The sequence below is a fragment of the Anser cygnoides genome, chromosome 18 (assembly GCF_040182565.1).
Source record: "Anser cygnoides isolate HZ-2024a breed goose chromosome 18, Taihu_goose_T2T_genome, whole genome shotgun sequence".
Classification (NCBI taxonomy): domain Eukaryota; kingdom Metazoa; phylum Chordata; class Aves; order Anseriformes; family Anatidae; genus Anser; species Anser cygnoides.
This window is the reverse complement of record NC_089890.1, coordinates 12,323,365-12,346,925: the sequence shown is the minus strand read 5'-3', so window position 1 is coordinate 12,346,925 and position 23,561 is coordinate 12,323,365. Positions and strand designations below refer to the sequence as shown.

The window sequence follows — 23,561 nt, the reverse complement described above, 5'->3', positions numbered from 1 at the left end:
TCCGAGGAGGGTGTCATGCACAGGCTGGGGCCCATAACCGCACCTTCTCTCCGATCAGCCAGGAGGACTCAGAAACCGCCAGACTCATGCCAGCGCTGTTCCTGTCTGGGGGATGCTTCGGGGCGCTGGGAGTGCCCAGCCAGGCCCCGCGTCTCCGATGCTCCCCAGCGTGGCACCGTGACCGCGTGTGCCAGGTGAGGAGCCCCCAGCCGGGGTGTGCCCCCCTGCAGCGGGACGTCGGGGCGTCCTTCCTGCGAGGTGGGTGCGAGGAGAGGGATCTGCAGTGTCCGTGCCGGTAAGATGAGGAGCTGGAAATACAGCCTGGATAAATCTGGTTCACCTAACTCTGATTTGAATGCTCTGTCCTACAGATCGCAAAGTTGGATGTCTCAGGTTTTCAGAAAATCCTCCTGGTTTCCCTGCCTCTGGTGTGTGGAGTCAGAGCCAGGTAAGCTGGAGGGAGCTGCAGGAATTTAGGAAAAGCACAGGCAGAGTGAGTGCCCTGGGCACCCTTGCTGTCAGCCCCGGTGCTGTCATGCCCCAGCTCATCCCTGTGTAACCCTCTGCTTGAAAATCGGCTGGGCCAGGGCTCACAGCTGTAGCTGAGCCAAAAACCTTCACAGTGTGGTGGTGCTGGGTCTTTGTGCAAGCTCGGGGCTGGGGGAGGTCTGGTCACACCTCTCAGGTGGAACAGGGCTGCCAAAACGAACTCAGCCTGCGCATCCTGTTGCAGCTGTGTATTTGGCTCTCCCCAGGCATGCAGGAGCCACCAGCGAGAAGTGTTTCGTTCTGGACATCAGGGAGTGAGCCTGAAGTGGAGGAGGACAGCAGAGGAGCGTCAGACCAGGTGCCTTTTTCCTTGCCTTTCCTTCCCACGCAGCTAAGCAAGCTGGCATGGCAGAAAGAGCAGGGCTGTGCCAGGTCGGGGAGAAACTCGTGAGCACCCCAGGAGTGGGGCTTGGCCCCGACCAGCCAGAGAGCGCCGGAGCCGGTGGCGAGCGGGGCCCGGGGGGGTTGTGCAGCCGCCGGGTGCCGGTGAGTACATCCAAGCCTCCCCGCTTGTACCGGGAAGGCATCTGGAGGTGTCTTGCTCCTCCCGGTGGCCAGGTTAACGCTGAGGCTCGGGCTCGTTGTGCAGTGAGCTCACTGCAGCGCTGCCCTTGGCGTTTTTAACGGGCTGTAGGTATCCCCGCTCCTGCCTGCCGGCCTCGGAAGCACCCTCGGTTATGCCCAACTTGATTTCCAAACTGCTAACGAAGGCCTTTTGCTGAAACGTCGTTACGCTATTTTTCAGTCTGCCCTGTCAGCCCCAGCAGATTGGGTTTGGTTAATTAGTTACATAGTCAAGGTAGTCCAGTAATTTGCTCTCATTGGTATGCAAATGACTTGTCCTCTCTTTTGTCCACACTCTTGATGTGCAAGATACTGTTCGTTTCGTCTCAGTGTTTGTAATCAGTTGTCTAGTTAGACTTTGCAGTGGATTCATAAAATATTCTGAAAAGGGAAACAATGGCTTTTTAGGCTGAAAGGGCAAATGCCGTGGGACTCAGACTCGTGCTAGTGCCAGTGATTGCCCAGCTGTGCCTCTGATGCTGCCTCAGCTACACCTGGGCAGGCACCAGGCAGGGTGGGATCGCTGTGTGCAAACTGGTGGGTTGAATTGCCGGGACACTTGAGGAGCAGCACCTGTGAAGGAAATCTTCTGCTTTCCCCATTTCCTAAGAGTTAGTTTGGATTCTCCACTCCCCATCAGAGGTTTGCAAGAGTACTACGGGATGGTCAGTAAGCTCAGCAAACGTGGATGAATGGATTGGGGTGGCGGCGGTGCATGTTTCAGGCTGAGACACAGGAAGCGCATTTCAGTGCGACTGTACAACACAACTGGTAAGTTGCAAGGTGGTGGAACCTGTGTCTTGGTGGGGCAAAAAAACAGTGGGCATGGTGCAGGTTTAGTAAGTCATTAAAAGTGTCACTGAGCTGTAGCAAAAGTTATGTCCAAGCATGCATCAAAAAAAAAAAAAGTAAACCAGAGGCTTAAAAATAAAGCAAACTTAAGACTCTGTTATATTGAAAACAGGATTGCTAAGGTGTAGTGGAAAGTGTTTGTCTGGGCTTTCATTTTTCCGTGTAATTATGCTATGCCTACACTGTCTTCTTGACTGTACACGCAGTGTGCTTGCCTACACAGTCTCCTACTTCAGTACCGACCTGCTAGGCAAGGCAAAGCACTCAGCTCTTTTATCACTGCTTGTTTCATAGCCTGCTTTCTTACTGCCAGGATTTTTGAAAAGAAGTTGTTGTGGAGGCAGAATGTTAACTATTAGAAGTGCTTGGCTATTGCTTGAGACTTACAGCTTTATTTTTTGTTTTGCTTGTTTCTGCTGATTTGCCTGGGCAGGCTGATGTGCCAGGCTGTTGTTACGAGCAGTATCAGGTCCGTGCCTGACGGGAGTGAAAAGCACATGGGCATTGAAAGGGACAAAGTCAGAGCTGGAAAGTTTTATGGAGCATAAACAGTGATGAAGCCTTTGAACACCCCACAGTGCCAACTTGCTCAGACTCCTCTTCCTGAGCTATTTAGGAGGCACGGGGGAGATCCCTCATAAACATCCCAACTAGGGGATGTCTGGATCAGGCAGGTGGGGGTCTGGGGAGGTTGGAAGCGAAGGCACCTGGACTTCCCTGGGCTGAGCACATCTCCAAGCAGCCGCCAGCTTTGCTGCCTTCCCTCTGCCCCTGAGCAGTGCCCGGTGGCAGCAGCGAAGCAGAAGGCACCGCTCACTGCTCAGCAAGGCTTCTGGCAGTGCGTGTAACAGCTAGGGAGGGGTGGGGTGGTACCTTCCAAAAAACAAATCCAAACCAGTGCTGTCAGCATGGTTTGGGGGGCTGAGTTTTTATTATTGTTGTTGTATTTTCTTTATGAAACTGTAAAGCATTTCTAGGTGAGGTAGAGCTTCTGAAGACAGAAGGCAGTCAGTCCTTGGAATAATAAATAGACTGCTGTAAGATGTGGCACTAATAAACTCTGAGTGCCAAAGTTGTTGTGTTTGGCAAAATTGGTGGTAGACTGGAGAAAACACGTGAAACCTAACCAAGCACGCTGTTAGAGCTGTTCTGGGTTGCAGAAAAGGGGGCAGGAAGCAGGGGAGATTTCTTTTGGTTTATTTTTTCTGCTGGCACTGGGTAGAGGTGAGAATTTTGGGGTGATGAAACTTCACTGGGACGCTGCATCTTGCTGAAATAAATTCCTGTTGCTGCAGGGACTCTGCAGCTTTGGGGGACAGCTGTCTAAGGTAGAATATCTTGTTTAAAAGTTTCTTAGAGCTTGCTAAAAGAAGAATGCTGAGGGATGGGGGGGTGTTGGTTATAAGAAAGAAGGTCCCGTAGAAGAGAAAGCAAATGTGTAGTTGTAGCTGTGCTACACACGTCTCCCATCCCAATCCAAGCTCCCATCATGTTACAAGATGAAGGCAAAGGACAGAGTGGCACCAGATACACTTCGTAAAGAGCTTATCCTCTTTTATAGGGATCAATACATGATTAAGAGCTCTAACAGTCACGAGTAGCGGCTGAGGGATGGCTGCATGCTCTCCAGTACAGAGAGCCATTATACTTGGGTGTTTTTACAGCCAGTAGACTAGGGAAATGCTCCACTGCCCCTCAGGAACCACCTCTGGGCAGAGCTCTCCTGCAGAAACACAAATGAGGCTTACCTAAAAACTTGGAAAAGCCATCTCTGCAAAAGCTAACAATGGCAAAAAAAAAACCAAAACAAAACAAAACAAAAAAAAAACACAAAAAAAGGCAAGTAAGATAGCAAGTTCTGGAAGAGGGAGAGTCACTGCTCTAGAAGAGGAGCAGCAGGAGGATTTTTTATAGGTTTGGAGGACAAACTGGGAGTGCTGGAGGAGGATCTATCCTGGAAGCCCAGCAGTTCTGCTAGATTTTAATGTTAGCTGCAGCACGATCAGGCCTAAAAATGTAGGATGAAACTTTATTTTTTAACACTTGTCATAGGCCTACTTCTGTTCCCACTCCTCCTCTGAAGCTGAACTGCCAGCAGGTTCAGCATGTGACGATAGGTGTTCTTAGGCATGCATGTATATAATTTAAATCTCTGCTTAAAGTCATCTAAGGGACATCAGCAGTCTATTTGGTGATGACCTATTTACTTTAAAACTACTGCTTAGTACAAAACCCATGCACGCTCATCATTGAAACGTTAATTACATATCAAGCTCTCTTCCCAGACAGCCCAGTCCTTAGGGCTCTGTGTTCTGTCTCTGAAATTACCTTGGAGGGAGAGAAATTATTTCCAAATTGCTCCACAGAATGCCTTGACAATCAGTATTTATTCATATGTTACATTTAAACATAAATAATTGAGCAATAAAGAGAATAGTCTGCTCTTGACAAAAATAAATAAGTTAATACACAATATTCATAAAATACAATTAGACAGAACATTTTAACAAGTACAACGAAGTTTGCGGAGGATTTTTTTTAAACAGAGTAGAGTGGTATAGTACATTCCCAACAAAGAAAAATAGTGCAGTTTTTTTATTTTTTTACATCACTTTCTCAGGCTCTGTGAATTGGAGGGCTTTTTCGCTCATCTTTTTTTTTTTTAAATACTATTTCACTTTTTCAAGTGAACAGACAAACACACAAACTGAAGCGCTTTGGAGACCTTTCAGCAGCCATGCACTGGCCTACAAAACAGTTTGATGCACAGCTATAAGTAATGACGAGTTCAGGCTGTGAGCGTGCCTGCAGTACAACTCCTTGGCTTCTAACCCTGAGCACACCCTAACTGTGGGAGCACGTGGCGGGTGGGGAGTAAAGCTTATCGCAACTTTCTTCCTTCTGTAACTCCCACTGCTATTATTTTAGCACTGTTCTGTGTAGAAAGGGGGGTTTCCTTCGAAACCTCCTCCTCCACAGCACCTTTTCCACAATTATGTAGGCTCATCTGTTGTCACTTGGTTTGCGACCATGATGCTTGTGAGTGTGGCGAACAACAGGCTTGGTCCCACAACAGCAGCGAAGGCGCGTGTGCCTACACCAGGGGCCTTACGCCCCGGTCTCGGAGCAGGGCCGAAGTGACGCAGGCTGCGTGACGACGGACAGAGGGATGGATTGGGCTGTTTGTTTTTCTTTACCTTCCCATCAAATTTTCAGAGACCAGTTTAAGGGCTTGGTCTTTGAGCTGAAAAAGCGCTTTTTGTCCATTTGGACTACGATTTATAATTTTTATTTTCCTGCAATCATAGAAAGAGATCTAAGCACAGATAATTGTTCTAGAACCAAATCCCTCTTGCATGTGCAAGTAATGCTCAGCTCATGAGCCCCAAAGGCAGTACAAATGTAGTGCAAAAAGCAAGAGGAAACTGCTCACTGTTTGTGCAATAACAAGAGCAGAGTCACCTCTCAGGATTTAAATCTTCAGAGTAATTTGATTTCCTACACCCATTTTGCTAACAATCTGATTTTAGAAGCTCATGTGAGCTGATCTAATCAATATAAACTTCTTAAAAGCAGAGTTGATAACTTTTCTCTGTGAGGCTCAACGGAAACAAAGCTGTGTAACCCTGCGTGCTCTGAATGGTTAAAAAAAAAAATCAGATTCTTTTCTCTCTCTTTTTTTTCTTCTTCTAAATCACTGAGGTTCTAATAGCCAAGGGTGGAATAGTTAAAGTGCTTAAGCTAAATCACTAGGATTTCTAGGAGCACAGGTCACATGTATCTATGAAATCTACAGTTAACTTTATTTGCAACAAAACTGCTCCCTCCCTTCATCTCTTGTGCTAATACAGAGATACACTTTTACTTAGAAACAACACCTACCCTGGGAAAGTAGCTAAGAGTATACATGATAAATGTTATTTAGTGTGATGAAGTGCTAAGATGGCAATAGAGTTGTTTAAAGCTCCACGGCAGAGCCCCAGCTAACTCTAAGTCACCTTCGATCTCTATAGAGCATGGATTAAAGCCTATGCTGCTACTTAAAGCATGCAGCCAAGCACAAGAAAGAAGTGGCACAGAACTGCCATGGGGTGCATGGATGGCTCGACAAACCAGCACAGTGCTGCAGCAAAATGGAGCCTGTGCAACAATTTGAACTGCTTAATCTAGCAAGTACTGACACCTGCTTGACTTAATGCGTGCCTGGTTTGTGTTTGCAGGATCCCAAGGAAAGTCCTCCCAGAAAGCTTTGCAGAGCAGGGAGGAGGAGGCTAGTAGTGAGCAGTGACTAAACCGGAGGAGGTGAGGCTCTATGGTGTCTGCTCCGTAAGTAGGACTGAACTTCATGGGATTCCACACAGATGCAGAGTGTGGGACTTGCTAACATGAGCAAGGAACCTGTTTCTGTATGCTCAGCTTGTGTTAACCTGAACTATATTGGGCAGATTTGTCATTTGGGAATACTTGCAGAGTAAGTTTGCAAAGTAAAGCGAGGGCATGTTTGTGGCATCTGTAGGCCATGAAGACTCAACAGCATGAGCTGTCAGCAACGGCTAACCCACGTTTCTAGCCCATGCTGCCAGATCTTCACTGCTCATCTTAATTATGTTATTTACTATGAGGCTGTTCTCCCAGTTGGTAACCTTATTTATTTTACTTGCTGCTAAATACTCTGGTGAATATAAATTCAAATGTTTTAGTAACCGGAGCTGCATATGCATTCTCTTCCACTTTCAAGGCATAGTCCACAAACTGTGTCCATATATGTGCTCTTCCAAGGACCCAGTTCAATGCTTGCGACACTTGAGTACTGGATCGGGGCTTACCTCCTTGAAAAGCTCTGTCAGAGCACAAAATGTGCTATTAAGGGTGCAGTAAGTCAAAATATAAGTGTTCCAGTATGTCACCCCCCCCTTTTTAGTATCTCAAATATGTAGGTAGACAGTCTTCTAGAGAGAGGGAAATACAAGAATGAAAAAAGATTCCATCTTGAAATACAAAGTTGAGTGTAACAAGGACTATCAAACACAAACCTTATCTGGTGAAGGAAAAGTTCAATTTTTAAAAGTATTACAAATCTGTTAGATATTTATTACATTACATGGAAGATGCAATTAAAACACCATTTTGAAGTTACAGTGCAAGAAATGCTCCATCCAATAGCTCACAACAAGGCCCACAATGACAGTCTGTTCATTATCACTTATTTTCAATCAATGTCTGCACTTTGTAGACAAGGTCTCTCGCTATCCTCAGTATTTCCTGGGCATTATGATGCTCTGCCATTTCTAAAAGACACAGACAAACATTCTTAACTGTCAGCGACAGGAACTTTTGTGCCCCAGCATTGATAGTACTATAACATTAGCATTGATTAGTTAGTGTAACACGAGCAGCAATCCAGAGGTATTGCTGGGCTTTAGGTTTGTAGAATTAACAATAGAATAAACGAACAAATCCCTTAGTGCTATAGGTCCTTGCATGAAGATCTAATCCTTCAGGTGTCAGTTCTCTTGCTCCAGAAAACCCCAGTGCCTTATGACAGAACAGGAATGGGAGGTCTGCACCCACATGTCTGTGAACAACCCTTCTGGACTCTAAAATATGTAAAGCTGCAGAACCAGAACCCAACTTGATCAAAAGATGTCCCTCCAGGGAGGGACCATTGCTGGATTGACTGGGATGCAAGTGATAATACAGTTAAGAAGGGCTTCACGTACCTGGAGCAATGTGGCTAAACAGTTCCACATAGAGAGGTCTGTAGTAAAGTAAGATAGCTAGAGTAAAGTAGCTCTTGACATCTTGACAGACCAGAATCTTTAGTGTGTTTTTGTTTGTTTGTTTTTGAGGGAAGCAGGAATGCTGCTGTTTGTGTGCCAAGTAAGATCTTCAGGAAGTATTTGAAAATCTGGGCTCTTCACTTACATGAAAAGCAACGTGACTGAAGGGGTAAGAGATTTGCAGCTTAAACTGAAATGGGGCTTTTCATGTCAGCAACAACGCTGCACAACTGCAGGTGGTTTGTCAGAATAAGGGAGAAGCAGCAAACTCTGGATACTTCCTTCTTATCAAAATGACTCTCTTAAAAATGTCCCTTACCGTTAAAAAACTTGATGATATCAGTGAAGTCCATGTTGTTATCACGGATAATCTCTCGATAAACTTCCACAAGTGCTAAGGCAATGAAAAGGACAAAATGTTCTGAAGAGATGTGCTTTGCTGCCCAAATAACTTCCCACACTGTAAATACATCCTCGTACAACAATTCTGAATGGGAATAAACATTACAAGAGCATCTGATTATTCAAATTGACCTTTTTAGCCCCTCTAACTAATGTCTTGCAGGCCTTATGCAGAAAAGAATAGAATTTGATGAATCCTCCCTTTCCCTCTCCCCTTCTCCAGCCAACATCATACCAATGGTAGTTAATCTCTGAGAACTCTAGTGAGCCTAGCTGCTGCTCATCATCCAGACATTTATATCAAAACAGATCTATTCAGTTTTGCACAACTCTAACTATAGGCATAGAACATTATTACCTCTTTTAAAGTCGAGCAGGAACCAGCGATAGCAGAAGTAAAAGTGAGTGTAATCTCCGTTCTGGTGCATCAATTCAAAAAGCTCTGAGTCTAGAATCTAAAATGCAAAGCATAAGATGTTAAACATTATCTTGTCTGAAAGTAGCCAAAATCAAAGGTGTTAGAGGCTGGTGAAGACAACTTCTTTGCTACTCTTTATCAGCTGACCCTATGGTTATTCTGAGCAGCTGCTTAGCACAGATCCGCCCTTTGGTTATGCATTTGCAAAATGCTGATGGTGTGGGTGCCCTGACAGACTGACAGGGTGAAGGCTTACTGTCTGTGCAGCTATGACGTGACGAGATTTTAATGTGATTTCTCCCTGACTTCAGTTGAAGCTGGACTGAGCCATAAATGCGAGACATTACATGGGGTAGCTGGTGTACTGAAGGCAGAAGTTTTGGGAATTTGTTTTGTCAAGTTAATATGAGCTGACCTGCCCTAACGCATAGTCTATTGTGACAGCAAATATTGTTCCCTAAAAAGCAGGAAATCATTCTGGGGCTGCATAAATATCCTCCACAGCTCTGAAGTACCAGATGGCTAGGAAACCCAGACACTGGAGTCCTTGCCCTTCAAGCTAGTCCTGAGCCTCTGAAACAATTTCATCTTCTTTCAAATAGGATTCAAGAAGACTCACTTGGATTAGGGACCGCATGTTGGCAAAGTGTGTGTCCATAGCACCTCCATTGGGGAAGTTCTGGCTCATCCTCTTCATCAAGTGGCTGAAGCAGCTGTAAGCCAGCTGATCTGCAGGTATAATGCAGAACACTTAGTGTTCCAAGTCTTCTGATGTCCTTGAACCAAAGTAACGTACAGCAGGGCAAAGAAAAAAAAAAAGAGGGTTTTCCCCTTTGCTGTTCCCTATCCCCATCATCAGTATTAAGGTGAAACAAAAGACAGTACCTGACTCTGGACCATTTTAATTATGTTTCAAAACAACACAGCTTGAGGTTGAGTTTTCAGCATCAGCAACTGCAGGAACACAGCTGCTTTGAAAATGTAGTAAAATTTAATCTGGAGTTGGTCAGTAGACAGGGAATCTCTGAGATACTAATGCTGGTCATTTCAACAGCCACATTTAGAGAAAATATGGATCAAGAGCTGCAAGCTTGTTTTTCCTAGTGAGCTAACCTTGATTAATGCGTACAAGTTCTTCTAAAACAGCATTTATAGAGAACTCCCTAAAGATACCAACATGTTCCAAAAGAAAACCCTTCCTACCGTTGTCAAGTATAACCATCAAAGGAGCCAGGAGGTCACACATGCCTTGAACATAACCAACTTCTAGGTGCTCCCAAACATAACTGCACAAAGAAGAAAGCACAAGAGATAATAGGATTAAATAATCCTCTTGTCTACCTAGTAGATGTCCTGCAACACTGTATCTGGGCACCTCACAATTATTAATTGCCATTTATAGCACCCCATTACAGCAAAGATATATTATCCTCATGTGGAGGAAACCAAAGCTAATAGTACATTAAGAGAACAGTTCAAGGTGAACGATGGAGTCTGTTTCTTGAGGTAAAAAGAGACTCTCTCAAGTCCACATTCCAAACGTGGACCACCTATCATATCTGTACTTTCTAACCTTCCATACTAGGGACTACTATTCCTTCTTTTAAGATCATTATTGAGTTTTTTTGTACAAGTATTATTTTCATATTATTATAGTTTATGGTTTATGACAGTTATGTGAGAAGTGATTCAGTTTACAAGCTGTATTACCTGCACATGACATTACGGAGTTTCTCCAGATTATCAGCAGTAAAATACCAGTAATTCCGATCACATCTCTGGACATCTTTATCAATTCTGTGCAAATTTAAGGCAACAGTGTCCAATAATTCTATCTAGAAGAGAAAAGCTTAAGCTAGATCTGCTGTTCAGTCAAAAGAGAGGCAGGCTGCTAAATCATTTTTAGGCAGACATTTAGTTTAGATAGATATTATCAGCAAGGAGCATGTAGCTGTAAACAGAGCTCATATCTTTTTTCCTCTCTCCACAGCTCAGAGTTGATGCCAACCTTATGACTACCTTAGGTGGCACTAACAAGAGAATATCCGTCAGTAGTGGGTACAGACTGAATTAGAGCATTCCCAGGTGCAGATTGAGTCTAAGAATCAACAAAACAGAAATAGTAAAATTATGCTTTGGACTCACAAGAGCACTGAACTACTCAATTACTGTCAAAAATCCCAAGTAAACAGTGCACAGTTTCTCTGACAAATGTTCCAAGCCTGTCCTCTTTACAAAGGGTTATGTCCAGATGAGCAACTCCAACTGAGAAATGGAAGCAAAAACTCCATCTGTTAACAGCAACACTAATAGACGTGGTGAAGTCTTGGATCTTCATTTAGGTTGGGTTCAATTTGATTAAATGGGGATTTCAGCTTGAATTAAATGACACTGAAATCTTACAATTGGTGTCCTATCCTCTCTTAAAATTTTTAGCTACTAAATTCAATTTTCATTTATCTTTACCACGTTATTTTCACTCTAAAAAGACTCAAAATTTTATTGCTGTCTTATAATCTATCTCAAAATCCAAATGAAATGATTTGGATGCAAAGATCCTCAATTATCCTCCCACCACCTGTAGTTCTAGTTTGGGATTGTCTCTCACTAAATCCTATCTGAAATCCAGTACAAGTCTTTGCCAGAAAAAGATTATGATAAATAAGTTGTGACCTACTGTGTAGGATGCAGCACAGACAGAAGCAACATCCATTAAATAATCCACCTGGGAACACAGCTGCTCTTCTGATACAGAATCCTGAGACTGCAGTACAACTGACTTGGCTTTCTGCACATGTGGTACGTCTGGATCAGTCTTTTCCAAGTCAGTACTAGTTTCTTCTTCAGCCCCATCTTCAAAGGAGACACTCTGCCCATCATCAATACTGGACAGGATGCCTGAGGCCACAGAGTAGTTCCGTGAGGATGGCAGCCCAGAGTCAGGGGAGTCAAACTCTACAGACTGTTGCTCTACGGCAGCTACTGCTGCTGGTGTGTCGACAGACACCACAGTGAAAGTAGGGTCATCTTGACCTTTTGAGTCTCGTTCTGCTGAATCCGCTTCATCTACAGATATAAAGACCTTGGGGTGGGCAAGGAGGGGTTAAAAAAAAGATTCAGATAAAGCAGGGGAGAACAGAGAAGCAGGAAACATTAATGTAGCAAACCAACCTCCAACCGCAAGAGACAACTACGTTGCTGCAGTGAACAAGATCACTGATTAATGGAGTTTCCCTGCAAGCAAACAGTTGAGAATTGCTCAGTCTTTATATTGAAACTCTCTAAAAATAATACCAATTTATGATCTTATATCTGTCTCCTATGATCATGTCTTCCTCCTTCACAATCATCAATTAGAAATACTTTGGAAAGCAGTGAAGCTTCCCTACCTGCAACACCAACTCTAAAAGCACCTGCTCTTTTAAAGTTACCTTTGAAGGGGACTAACCTACCTCTGGCTTCAGACAATTCAGTTCAGATACTGTTGTTTAAAGTCAAGACTGGCCTTCAGATTCTTTTAACAGTGCAACCACTTTACCTCTTCTCTTGCTAAAAACTTCTTCGAACTACTGCAAGTTGTATTCTTACCTGCCCTGAGTTAGCTAACTGAAGTCTGCATAAGTAAGAAACACAGACACTTTTCTAACACAAACACCAGCTCTCCTGTCCAATTGTGACTATAATCAAGAAACCCTTTTATTGGTTATTCAATTTACCAAGATGTTAATTCAATCTGCCTTTCTACTGCTTAGCATCTTAACTTAGATTGACAAAGATCCCCTCTCCCAAAATAAAATTACACACAACCTCTCAATCAGGGACAGGACGGAATCAAAAATACGCTTTAATAGTAGTGATCTCTTGCTCCTATGCTGGATTTGAGTGAAGGACCTATAAATAGACTTAGGAACCTATTCCACTTACCGAGAGAATGAGGTGAACCTTAAAGTCTTTAGGTAGGTCCTGCTCAGAACAGCTGTAGACTACCCAAAATATAGACTGGCTCTTGGCTGTATCGTGGAAGGGCTACAGCTTCAATTTCCATACAGGATTTAAGTAGCTCCAGACTGATAGAGCTGTGTCTACTGGTAACCTAAATCTCTGCTTCCTTGTGCTGTACCCGTGCCAGCGCTAAGCCTCCTGCGCTGCCTCCATCAGTTGAGTGAGAGGGAAGGTAGTACTTACATCATTGCTGATGGTGGAGTCCCTGTGTATCAGTCGCTGGACGTGGCTGTCAATGCTGCTACCTGACGAAAACTTTGCCAATGTGGCAGAATGTGATTCTTTCTCTCGCTGCTTTACAATGACCTCACAGGCCTTCCACTCAGCCATGACCTTCTGATACCGGAGAGCAATGTCTTCATCCACCTGCAGACAGACGGATAGATATTAAAATGCTGGTTCTCCTTGAAAGACAGCATTAAAAATGAATGGAAACCAGAAGGGAAGAACTAAAGCAAAAGTAATGTATCAAATCAGAAGCCTGAAGGCTCCTGAAGTCCTCTTGCTAGAGCACAAATGACTGTAAAATGCAATGACTGGAACAGTAAGATGTTGCACAGGAAGGGCCAATTAGGTATTTACTGCGGGGAATAACCTATCACTGTAGATGCCAGAAAAGATTCATATAGATATCTGTATATGCTATCAACAGTGCCTTGATGCTGTTCAGGAAAGAACCACAGATGTCACTGACTGTGAAACCTCACACAGTTGTCAGATGCAATCTGATGGAGCAATAGCTGGATTAATCTTAATTTCATTATACTTCCTTCCCAACTCCTTCTCTATTCCATCTCTAACACAGCTCTTGCAATGAATTCCAGGACACAGGTTTATTGACATCAGCCTATATAGAATTAGATGCTGGAACAGAGTCTTGAATAGTAGAAATCCCAGCTCACATAGCCTAGTATACTGCACATGGCCAGATCCAACCACCCTGGTTACCATAGTAATAAAACAGATTTTTGCCATTTCTGGCTTCCTCCATTGAAAGATGGACACAGAACCCCGAGCCGTTAAGGGACATGTAGTAATTTCACTACTCTGTCACTTGTCAGGAGCTGAAGAGAAACCACAATTGTGAGTTGGCTCCAGGCTCTGGACTCTCCTGGCTGGAGTTGCTACCAGAGCATTCATGCTAAGAGCTGCAGGCTATTTGTCACTTGAGATAGCTGCGGAGTCATAAATCACAAAATACAACAGTTAGTGGAAGGCTGGAGGACAGCCATGTTTCGAAGTCCCCCAGATGTTGATGGATGACTGCAAAAATATCACCAGAAGGCAATGATGATAAATTACCCGTGATGACTTCAGTTAAGGACAGGAGAAGTTTCCCATACGTGCTGATGTTATGACTGTTCCCATCTTTTTCATTTAATAGACTGTTAGATTCAATGGTAAGCTTTATTTAGAGTCCAACAGCACATTTCTTTTAGGAGTCAGTTATTACTGTTACTTACTGATGATGTTGAGTTAGCTCATAGGATTTCCAGGTAAGGTTTCAAGTACCCTTGTGTTCCTATGGTACAAACTCAGGGAAAAGAACTGGCTATAGGAGCTTATATTCTGCTTATCAATTCCTTTATGCTGTGCAACATGTTTTTTTTTCTGAATTTGCTGAAATCCTTATTTTACGAATTGACTCAAGTAGTCCTCTCTTCTTGCCAAATCTCTGATGTTGTAGCTGTATAAATACATGTGCTCTTTGAAGTGGGGGCTAGAATCCATGAGTTGCAACTCCAGATTTCCTGATCTAAGAACTAAGTATCTGAGTTCTTTTTCTGGTTCCAGGCATACCTTCTATTCCTACACATGGATCATCAATCTCATGGGTCATATAACTGTGGAGAACAGAGGCAGCAAAATGCAATCTACGCAAGGAAGCTCCCATATTCAGTATCTTTTGGTGGCATGAGTTTAAAAACAAAGCAAACCTTTGCTGAAATCCCAAAAGATTACATCTACTGGCTTCCCTTGGTCAACTAGGTGAGTAACCTTTTCATAAAAGGAAATTAAACTAATTAAACAGGATTTTCTCCTCGTGAACCCGTGTTGGCTGTGACCAGTGACTGTGTTGTCTTTCAGCTGTTTTTCAATAGCTCTCAGGATAATATTCTCCTTAATAAAGTAATAAAGACTAACGCTTGCTATTTGAAAAACAAAGCCTACTCTGCAAGTGTAATTCAAATCCCCAGAAAGTTGTACTTACCTGGTCCATTTCCTTTTTGGCCATGCCGAATTTGTAGTGACCTAACAAGAATGGCCAGACTTCCTTTCGAATCTCATGCTGTACCCCACCATAATAAACTCTTCTTAGCAACTCCAGTTCCTTGTAATTCTGCAGCAGTTGTGAGAAAGAGGTATTGAAAGTAATACACCTTTATTTTCCTCAGGCATGCTCATATACACTTATTCAAAGTACAACGACAGTGAAATGCACCCAAGGCACTAAGCAGATTTTGCAACTTGATGCATGCCTTTAGTGCCCTAGTTCAAATCCAATCAAATAAAAGTTGTCATGTCTCCCATGAAAATAATCTAATTTTTAATAGATCAGAGTCATCATGAGATCAGTTGCTTTGATGTTCATTGACATCTTTGCCATCATCAAAGAAGCAAAAGATAAAGAAGTATAAGGATCAACTGTCTTTCACTAGAAAGAGAAGTCACCCTGGTAAGACCAGAAAGCTTTAATACTTCCTGCGGACAATTCTAAGGGATACCACGCTCACCACAGCAGCGTACAGGAGTTAGTTTAATGATCATAGAGGTATTCTGTTACTTACTTTTCTGTCCTTCTGATACTTGCTCCAAACCTCTTTAGTCAGACCTCCTGCAGCACTGGATGGCTTGTCAGGTGGGATAATTGTATGGTTCACTAGGGCAGACAGATGTGTTCGCACTGTTGACAAATGGCGGCAGTAGGCAAGCCCTGTGATTGGGGAAGGAGATAAACATAAACGAGCAACCTATACAATATCAGCAGCCTTTTTCAAGATCAAGTTGTGACATTTTAAACTTGCCACTAATAATCCTATACAAAGTAACCTCACACTTGTACTATACAAAAATGAGGAACTGCAACAGAGCCAAAGATTAAATCCATTTTACACAGACAAGTAAAACCCAAGCAGAGTACTGCATTGCAGTGTAAAATTACGTTCTGTCTTCACTATGCATCAGTTTTCCCAGAGCTGTATTAAAACCTACAAATAATAGAATTACGAAGCTGTGATACTTGGGTCACGACCACACTAGTGCACTGAGCTGATCTGACTTGCAACGATAAATTTGGTTTTAGACTACTTTCTAAAACAAGTGTTACATGTTTTTTAGGTAAGCATACAGATACCACAAGGGCTGGATCTAAGAAGCTTCACTTACATCCATAAAAGGCTCTGGAAACTATCTGCCTCTTCATGCTTTCACACAGCATCTTTAATGGAGTTCTGTGGAGACATATTATCGGGAACATGATAGGTCACAGGGACAGAAATCATCATGAACTTTAGGCTGATCCCTATGATCTACACATAGCAATTCTTTCTCTGCATCAAGATTTATTTACCTAAGGGACAACAGTAATCAGAAATTATACTTTTAAAGCATTTTCCCACCAGCATTTTGGCCCAAAACAGATTAATCTGGTGCATTTAGCTACAACTGCTTCAGGAGCATTGTAAAAGTCCTTGTCAAATTAGATGAGTTGTTGTCCTTCATTATAATTGTTAATTACTTGTTAAATAACATGCTTCCAGACCTGAATTGCACTAAACTAAACTAACAAACAAAAAAAATTAACTGCAAGTTTTCTTTCAAAATGTGACTTGAGATTAGTTTAATAGGCTAGTTTTAATAAACTAAGTGCCTTGCTATAAAACTCCATCTTTTCATGTTAGAAGCTATTTGAAAATTACTATTATTTGTCTCTGGTGCTGCAACCAATAAAATACCCTTGCTTTCAACTGTGGCACAAATTTTCCCACCTAAGCTGTCTGCACAACTTGCTTACCTATCGTGGATGCAGTTGCAGCAGCTGGGTATGTCATAGGGAGAGCTGCCCGTTGAACAGGAGACGCATGAGGAGCCTTGGCTACAATGCTCCAGCTGCCACGAAAGCAAGTTTGCCCCAAAACCTTGCATCTCTATCATTTCACTCGTGTCTAGGGAAAATAAAAAACAAAAAAACAAAAACAAAAACAGCAGGCCATCAAATTTTTTTCTTCTTTCCCTTTCTTCCTTCTGTGCATCCTGATGGCTTCATGCTTTACTTCTCAGCAGGCTTTGAACCTTGATTGCAAAAAGGGGAGAGCACTGTCTTAGTTAACCTCAGAAATACTGCTCTCACCATAACCTAAACCCGCAGCATGCTGTGCACATTCACCTGAGTGAAATCCCTTCACCATTTCCCCCCCTTTCTCGCCCATGCACATCCCAGCCCGTATTTCAAGATAACAGAGAAAAGGGTGCTGTAGAAACAACTAAAACTGGTTATTGTGCAATGTTATGATATTATTTAAAGCTAGAAGAGATAATCTAAGCTGACCTTCTTTTTAATTCAGGTCTTAGAATTTCATTTTGCAGTTCCTGGAATCAGCCATGTAACTGCTAGTCCAGCTAGAGTGGAAGTTTGAGCATAAAAGAAATAAAAATTGGTTCAGTCATTTTTAGAAGATGCTTCTTTCCCCCTACTTACACTAGCTCCTAAATTATTTAGCATGGGATAGTTCAAGTCCTACTAACATCAACATTATGTTTGTAAAGTAGGATTCTCTGCAGGAAAATGTGATCCAACAGTACAGTGCAGCTTCTAGAGTTATCCTTGCTCACCAAAATATAACTGCTTTTTTTTTAACCAGCTTCATTAAGGCGACACCAAAAATCACCAGTTGCCTTTAAAAGCTTGCTTCGTCTCTTTAGCTTTTCCAGCTGGCCTTTGAGCTTGTGGGTTTTTTGTTTTTGTAATAAATAACTGGCCTTTCAGCTCACCCATGATTAAAATTAAGGCAAATGCCATAATACTATATGCCAGTGAATTAACATTTGTAAGCAAAATCCAGTCCCCTGGGCCGTGCTTTTAAAACATACATTTATTGGGTGGTGGTAGGGGCAATTCCAAACCATCTCATGCATTTTAAATCAAGGTAGCATAAAGCATTTTAGTAGTGCCTATTAGAAAGTGGGCATAGGTGAGGAAGGAGTGGAGTAGAAACATTTGTTAACAGAAAAAGCACAGGCTCATGCGGAAGCAGTCATGTGTATTTCACTTCACAAAACAAAGTGTGATGAAAAAATGCTCTTCACCTTAATTCTTCAAGGAAGGAGCTGAATGACCCAGTATTTATTGCAGCTTCTCATTTGGTTCAAATAAAAACCATTGGGCAAACATTTTTAGATCATTATTTTTTGCCTCCCCTCTACAGACAAGAAAAGTGGGTTTTTCAGTTATTATATATATATATATATGTTTTTAGAGAAAGAAGGAAAGAACCCCACAGAACCTAAATATTCAGATGAAAGGTACCTGAATTAGTGAAGAATTAGAGTGAACAGCATCTTTTATTTAATTGTAGTATCATCTGTAACTTCAGCTACATGCAAAAGTTGAGCATGTTGCAAAATGTAAAAGCAAATGGCTAGCAAACCTGCTACAACAGTGTTGTCATTATTTAAAAGGGATGTTGCTTGACAGACAACAGCAAGTCCAATCTAGTTCAGCAAGAATCACTACTCAAACAGCAGACATAACCCTAGCTATACCATTACCATTAATCCTAGCTATACCATTATACGAAGATTAAAAAAAGTAAAATAAAAAAATTACCTGACAGCCATTCTAGTAGCATAATTTAAAACTACCATCACCTGACTAAAGACTAAATTTTGTTTCTTATGTTTTTGATCACAGCATTAGCTTCTTAACATGTGCATTTGTCAGCGTTAGACCTCCTTTCCTTTCTGTTATCACCCATATCCAGAAGTGATTAGTTAAGACACAGAGCGACATTCTGAAACAGCACAACGATGTATACCAGAGTTTCTCCCCATCCATACATTCTAAGAAATCTCCATTAACTTGGGCTGGGCTTTATCAGTTTTAGGTGTTACTATCTTGGGATGTGTGTGAGGGCAACCTACCAGGAGAATCTCTCTGAATAAACGTTCATATCCTACCTAAACAAATCTTAGGCACTGTATAGATGCAGGCAATTGCACTCTCCTGCAGGTGGTTCCATCAGACCAGGGCAATCATCCTTCTAGAACTAAACTCATGACTCTGCTATTCAAAGGGGTGAGTGTCTTATCTCAAGATATATTGTGTTTTTCTGAGGGAGCAGAAACACCAGAAGAAACATGTTCACGCTAACACAACAAATGAAAAATATAGACAAGAATCAAATTTGCAAGCTGCTGCTCTCCTTCCGACTTCCTCTGCGGATGTTCAGCTTTTGACAGCTACTTTACAGCCTGATAACAGAGAAGCTTCCGTTCTTGCTGATAAACTCCAGTTATCAGCAAGAGACAGAGGCTGTTGTTTTGATTATAACAGGAGCATGCCAGAGTTGGCATGTGCCTTCAAGAGGTACCAAGGCCAAAGGTCTGGTGGTATTGAAGCTGTTCAGTAACTGGTAAGCCTAGAGGAGTGAGAGATTTCGCATGAACTAGTGGACAGGCTGGGATGACATCTGTCTGTCCTTTGAACAACTGCAAGCTTTAGAATTCTAGCTGTGCGGGAGACATTTGGCCTTGGGAATGGATTTTGTACACCATTCAGCTTCCTCCTTTGAGGAAGTAAGGACTTTTCAAGTCTCCAGAACTATACTACTACATCCTGAATGCTTGATAATACCTATACTTTTTGAAAATACTAACTTTATACATCTGTTATGAATGGCATTAGGAAAAGAACAAGATGACACGTTTTGGGAGGGTAGAGGGTCTTGCAACTGATCACCTAGCCTACAAATGCAAGAGATGGAATGAAAGCACCTGGCCACAAAAAGGCTTTGATCCCAATCTTCTCTGCATTCTTCTGCTACCTTACAGAGTTATCCAGAGTGTGGGTGGGAGCATGCATACTTGTACCACCACTAGGGCTCAAACTCACTGCACTTTTGTTCTCCCTATTCTGTCTACACAGGCACTCTCCATTTCTGACTCTGCCCAGCACAAACCATACTGTTACTGCTTTAACAGTGCACCTCTGATCTCCTATATAAGGCTGCCCTCCACAGTCTGTTATGCTGTACATGAGTAATACATGGTGGGAGAAAACAAAGACCTGTTATACTCCCTCTCTCTCGTGAGAACATGCTCTAGAATTCAGTTTTTATGAAGGTGGGGCAGGAGGCCTCTGGAAGGAAAGATTTGTTTGTTTAGCAGCACAGATGCTCAAAGGAGATGGAAGATGCTGCTGTTCCCCCTTCCCATAGGTTGTAAGCATATTCCCAGCCTCTCCACAGTCAACTTAATCTCCAGGTCTCATGGTGTGAGTGAAATGTTTTGCCCTGTAATAATGCCAACACTGTTGTATGCATCAGTGGAACGAGCTGCAATAGAGCTCTGGGACACAGGGGGAGGAGGATAAAAACCTTTCATCCTATTAGGAGCTGTGAGGTTCCGAGAGCAGATCATTGATAGCATTGCGTGTAGCTTATCTTCCTCCTCCTCATCATCGTCAACAGAGGCAGAGCGGCTGGCAGCTAAGTGGTGGTAGTTAATAGTTACTGCTCAAAGAAAATAGTGAAAGAGGAGCATAAGAAGAGAGAACTTGATTCTGTGGGAAAGCTCAAAAGGACATGTTCAGCAAAGACAAAGGATTTGAATCCTGCCCTCTTTCTGAGGGCACAAGCTCCTGTGTGAGTGGGCATGAAAAATGAAGTTCTTACAAAGAAAAGCATGCTCCACCAAACACAGGCCACCTTCTGATCGTGCATAGGCTGTTCCCCGATAACACACAGATCATGGCAGTGGAGGAAGGTCCCAATGCCAGCCTGCAGTGGGTGAGTATGCTCCTTAGCAAAACTCCATGGGAATTCAAGGCTCCAACTAGCTCACCTCCTTCACCATGCCAAATCAATACTGTGGCCTCCTTTCCACTGTGATACCCATGTCAGATGCATCTGGGCAGCACACAGTCTGCTCCCCAGCTCTGCCTGGCACTGCAAACGTGCAAGGTACGGGCCTACCTCTAAGGAAACATGAGGCAGGAGCCAGCTCTCTCTGCCTTGCACTCAACAAGCAGGTCTGTGCTGATTGTGCCCACAGAATCTGCAGTCCCTTTGATTCACGCAAAGGGAGAACATGCTTTTGCTGGTGTGCGGGTGCATGAACTTACCTGCGCAAATTCAGAGGCCCTAATAAAGCATAACCACTACTGCGGTTCAGTCCCCTAGGGTAAGGAGGGGTCACAATTGAGATTCCTGCTTTCTCAGCTGCAGTCCCAATACAAACAATAAATCCAAATTCCCTGTAAACTTCAGGGTCTTATTTTTTACTGGGAAATTCTTGCTTCTTTGCCATGGGGAATAAAACTGAATGCGCTGTTTGAGAACTAGCTCAAAAGCTTTCTTGCATGTAAGGAGTTTGTATTCACTGATGACATGAGGTGGTTTGGTGCTTGGGAATTCATTTAGTTTCCTCAGAAGGGCATTTATTTATCCATTGTTAAGTTCTTGCTTCCAAGCCAGGAAAACTCAGCCCAGGGAGTTCTTGGGGGTACTTTAAGAGTTGAGTTTATGTTTTGTTTGTTTGTTTTCCTAATAGCAACATTATGAGCAAGCAGCATGGCCAATAAAAATATCCTCACTTAAGGAGCAAAACTGCTCCTGGATAGTAAAACAATCTTTTTGGTTTTTGGTTTTGGTCTCAGTTTGCAAGCCCAGGGGAGTATTTTGAAAACTTCCTCTGCAAAACACAGAGTAGATGTAAGTTAGATCTCCCACCTCCACTCCATTTCCATGAAGAAATTTCACTTTGTTAAGGAAACCTACAGTAAGCTGTACCCGTTGATCACAATTATCAACCAATGAAACTTTGTGGTAGATTTCCCCAACACCGCTCCACTTCCCTCCACCCCCAAACAGCTTTTCTGTTACCTTCAGTTATTTCCCTGGATATTACTTCAAGATTTTCTTAGCTGTGTTTGGTTTTTGTTGTTGTTTGGTTGGTTGTTTTTGTCTATTTTTAAACAAAGCAGAACAAAGGCACTTACTGTTATCATGCTTGTGTCCTGGATAGATAATTCTGAACACATAGTCTGTAGAAGTGTCTTCAGTTGGCATTTCTTCTAGGTCCACTGATTTGTTGCTGTTTCGTTTTCGAAGCTTTGGAAATACCTTACCCTAGAGAAAGTAATGATCCCATACATTCATTCAGCTACAAATACTAACAGAGCACAACAAACTAAGTACTTTGGACCTTTGGCATATTAAGTCCTAAAATAAAACTTTCAGCTTTGGGAAGGGGTGAGGGAAAAAAACACTACAATCATAAACAGATGGTGGTTTAGAGATACACAACTTTTCTGTGTACTTAAAACACAACTTTTTCTTGTAATCCATGGGAGCTGGGCACCAGCTTCCTCAGTAATGCAAGCCTCTGACAGCAAGTATATCCCAGACTCTTGGAATCTCAGTCCCTATTGTTTGGGACTGATACTAATGCATCATGTTTTGATACAACAGCAGATTCCAGTGCAATGCTCAATGCAGCAATGAAGGTATACACAATTTTTATGGACAATCTTTATAAATGAAATGGGACTAAATGGAGTTATTTTGCCTCCCACTTTGATTTCCAGCTGCTTTATAATAATGCCCGGACTCTGTGGGGCAAGTTGCTGTTGCAAAGATGGTAAGATCAGCCCTACTACAAGCAGCTCATCAGAAAAGGCAGTACCTTGCCCTGTTGGGACCAAAGTGGTGGTTCCAGCTGACCACGAGGCAGAAGACCATTTTCCAGACAGGAAAGAAATGCAAGGAGGTGACCTCCTTGGGGGAAGTGCAGTGGAGGTCTCTGAGTTCCATCCTGACTCACCAAGACTAATGTCCATCTGCTTTCTGCTGCAAAGGAGGACAATGGGAGTCCACACTGTTACATCGGAATCTCTATTTGTTGCTCTTACCTTCTAAGCAAGTTTCATTTGTGACCACCTCTAAGTAGATAAATAAACCTCTGTAAGTCACAGCATAATCTAGGGGTGACCTCAGTCCTTTAGTCCTAAAGAAGCTCAGGATTCAAACAAACCATGACAGGCCTCATGCAGAAACATTTAAAGCGATTCTGAACATTAATATAATAAATAACAAAGGAATAAGTAAACTAAGTGTTTGGTGTGTGGCGTAATTTACAAAGGACACAATTTAGAATGAAGGCTAGCCTCATGGATACAACCAAAAGCTTTATTCTTGTGAGAATTAGCAAGTTACATTCCCTGCTGTAAATATTCTTCTCATCTATCTTCACTGTCGCTAGAAATTTAGCACAAATAACAAAACCCACCCTGGGCTCTGGGTACTCTTTTAAGTGTAATGATACGAATCTTGAGTAGAATTTTGAAAAGCATATAAGTAAATCAGGTTCTTCATTTTCCTTTTCTAAAACTTACTGAATGAAGAACATAACTCACCAGAGTGCTTTTGAAACTTTCACCTCTGGTATTTCTCCCTCTACGGCATCTAGAGCCACCTGGTAAATGGGAAATGTCTCAAGAGCAGGATGTGTGCCATAGCGTGGCTGTACAAGTCCCAGTCTGGTAGCTAGGTGCTGTGGCAGGACCGCCAAGTGTCTGTCATCTTGTGCAAACAACAAAAATCATGCTGTGTATATACCCGCACCTGTTGCTGAAACAGTCTTCTCAATGAACAACAACAAAGGCTATCACGTTTCACGTCTGTTATCCAATTCCCCTTTTTCTAAGAAACTGCCACAAAGCAGAGTGGTGACGCACCTGACCAGTCAGTGCAACCCTGGACAGGCACAAAGTGTTC

The 23,561-nt window shown here is 42.6% G+C and overlaps 1 protein-coding gene and 1 long non-coding RNA gene across 10 annotated transcripts in view; one reads left to right on the top strand and one right to left on the bottom strand.

Moving 5' to 3' along the window:
• Positions 1 to 493: 493 nt before the first annotated feature.
• On the top strand, positions 494 to 6,276 carry LOC106043799 (uncharacterized). The gene is made up of 3 exons (XR_010825668.1): positions 494 to 847; positions 1,754 to 1,884; positions 6,186 to 6,276. It is a non-coding gene; the product is annotated as an uncharacterized lncRNA (long non-coding RNA).
• SGSM2 (small G protein signaling modulator 2) overlaps positions 4,334 to 23,561 on the bottom strand; it is a 51,240-nt gene continuing 32,012 nt past the window's right edge. For 3 of the 9 annotated variants that reach the window (XM_048074048.2, XM_013193504.3, XM_066979505.1), the window contains exons 10-24: positions 22,471 to 22,634; positions 21,785 to 21,914; positions 20,163 to 20,297; positions 16,583 to 16,733; positions 15,955 to 16,019; positions 15,357 to 15,502; positions 14,780 to 14,908; positions 12,751 to 12,933; positions 11,243 to 11,647; positions 10,276 to 10,400; positions 9,769 to 9,851; positions 9,185 to 9,294; positions 8,506 to 8,602; positions 8,065 to 8,232; positions 4,334 to 7,253 (exon numbers count right to left, since the gene is read on the bottom strand). In XM_048074048.2, coding sequence (XP_047930005.1) covers positions 7,165 to 7,253; positions 8,065 to 8,232; positions 8,506 to 8,602; positions 9,185 to 9,294; positions 9,769 to 9,851; positions 10,276 to 10,400; positions 11,243 to 11,647; positions 12,751 to 12,933; positions 14,780 to 14,908; positions 15,357 to 15,502; positions 15,955 to 16,019; positions 16,583 to 16,733; positions 20,163 to 20,297; positions 21,785 to 21,914; positions 22,471 to 22,634 — 2,180 coding nt within the window. In that variant the 3' untranslated portion in view covers positions 4,334 to 7,164. The remainder of the gene's footprint in view (positions 7,254 to 8,064; positions 8,233 to 8,505; positions 8,603 to 9,184; positions 9,295 to 9,768; positions 9,852 to 10,275; positions 10,401 to 11,242; positions 11,648 to 12,750; positions 12,934 to 14,779; positions 14,909 to 15,356; positions 15,503 to 15,954; positions 16,020 to 16,582; positions 16,734 to 20,162; positions 20,298 to 21,784; positions 21,915 to 22,470; positions 22,635 to 23,561) is intronic. The other 6 variants (XM_048074049.2, XM_066979506.1, XM_066979508.1 and 3 more) reach the window with 5 other exon arrangements.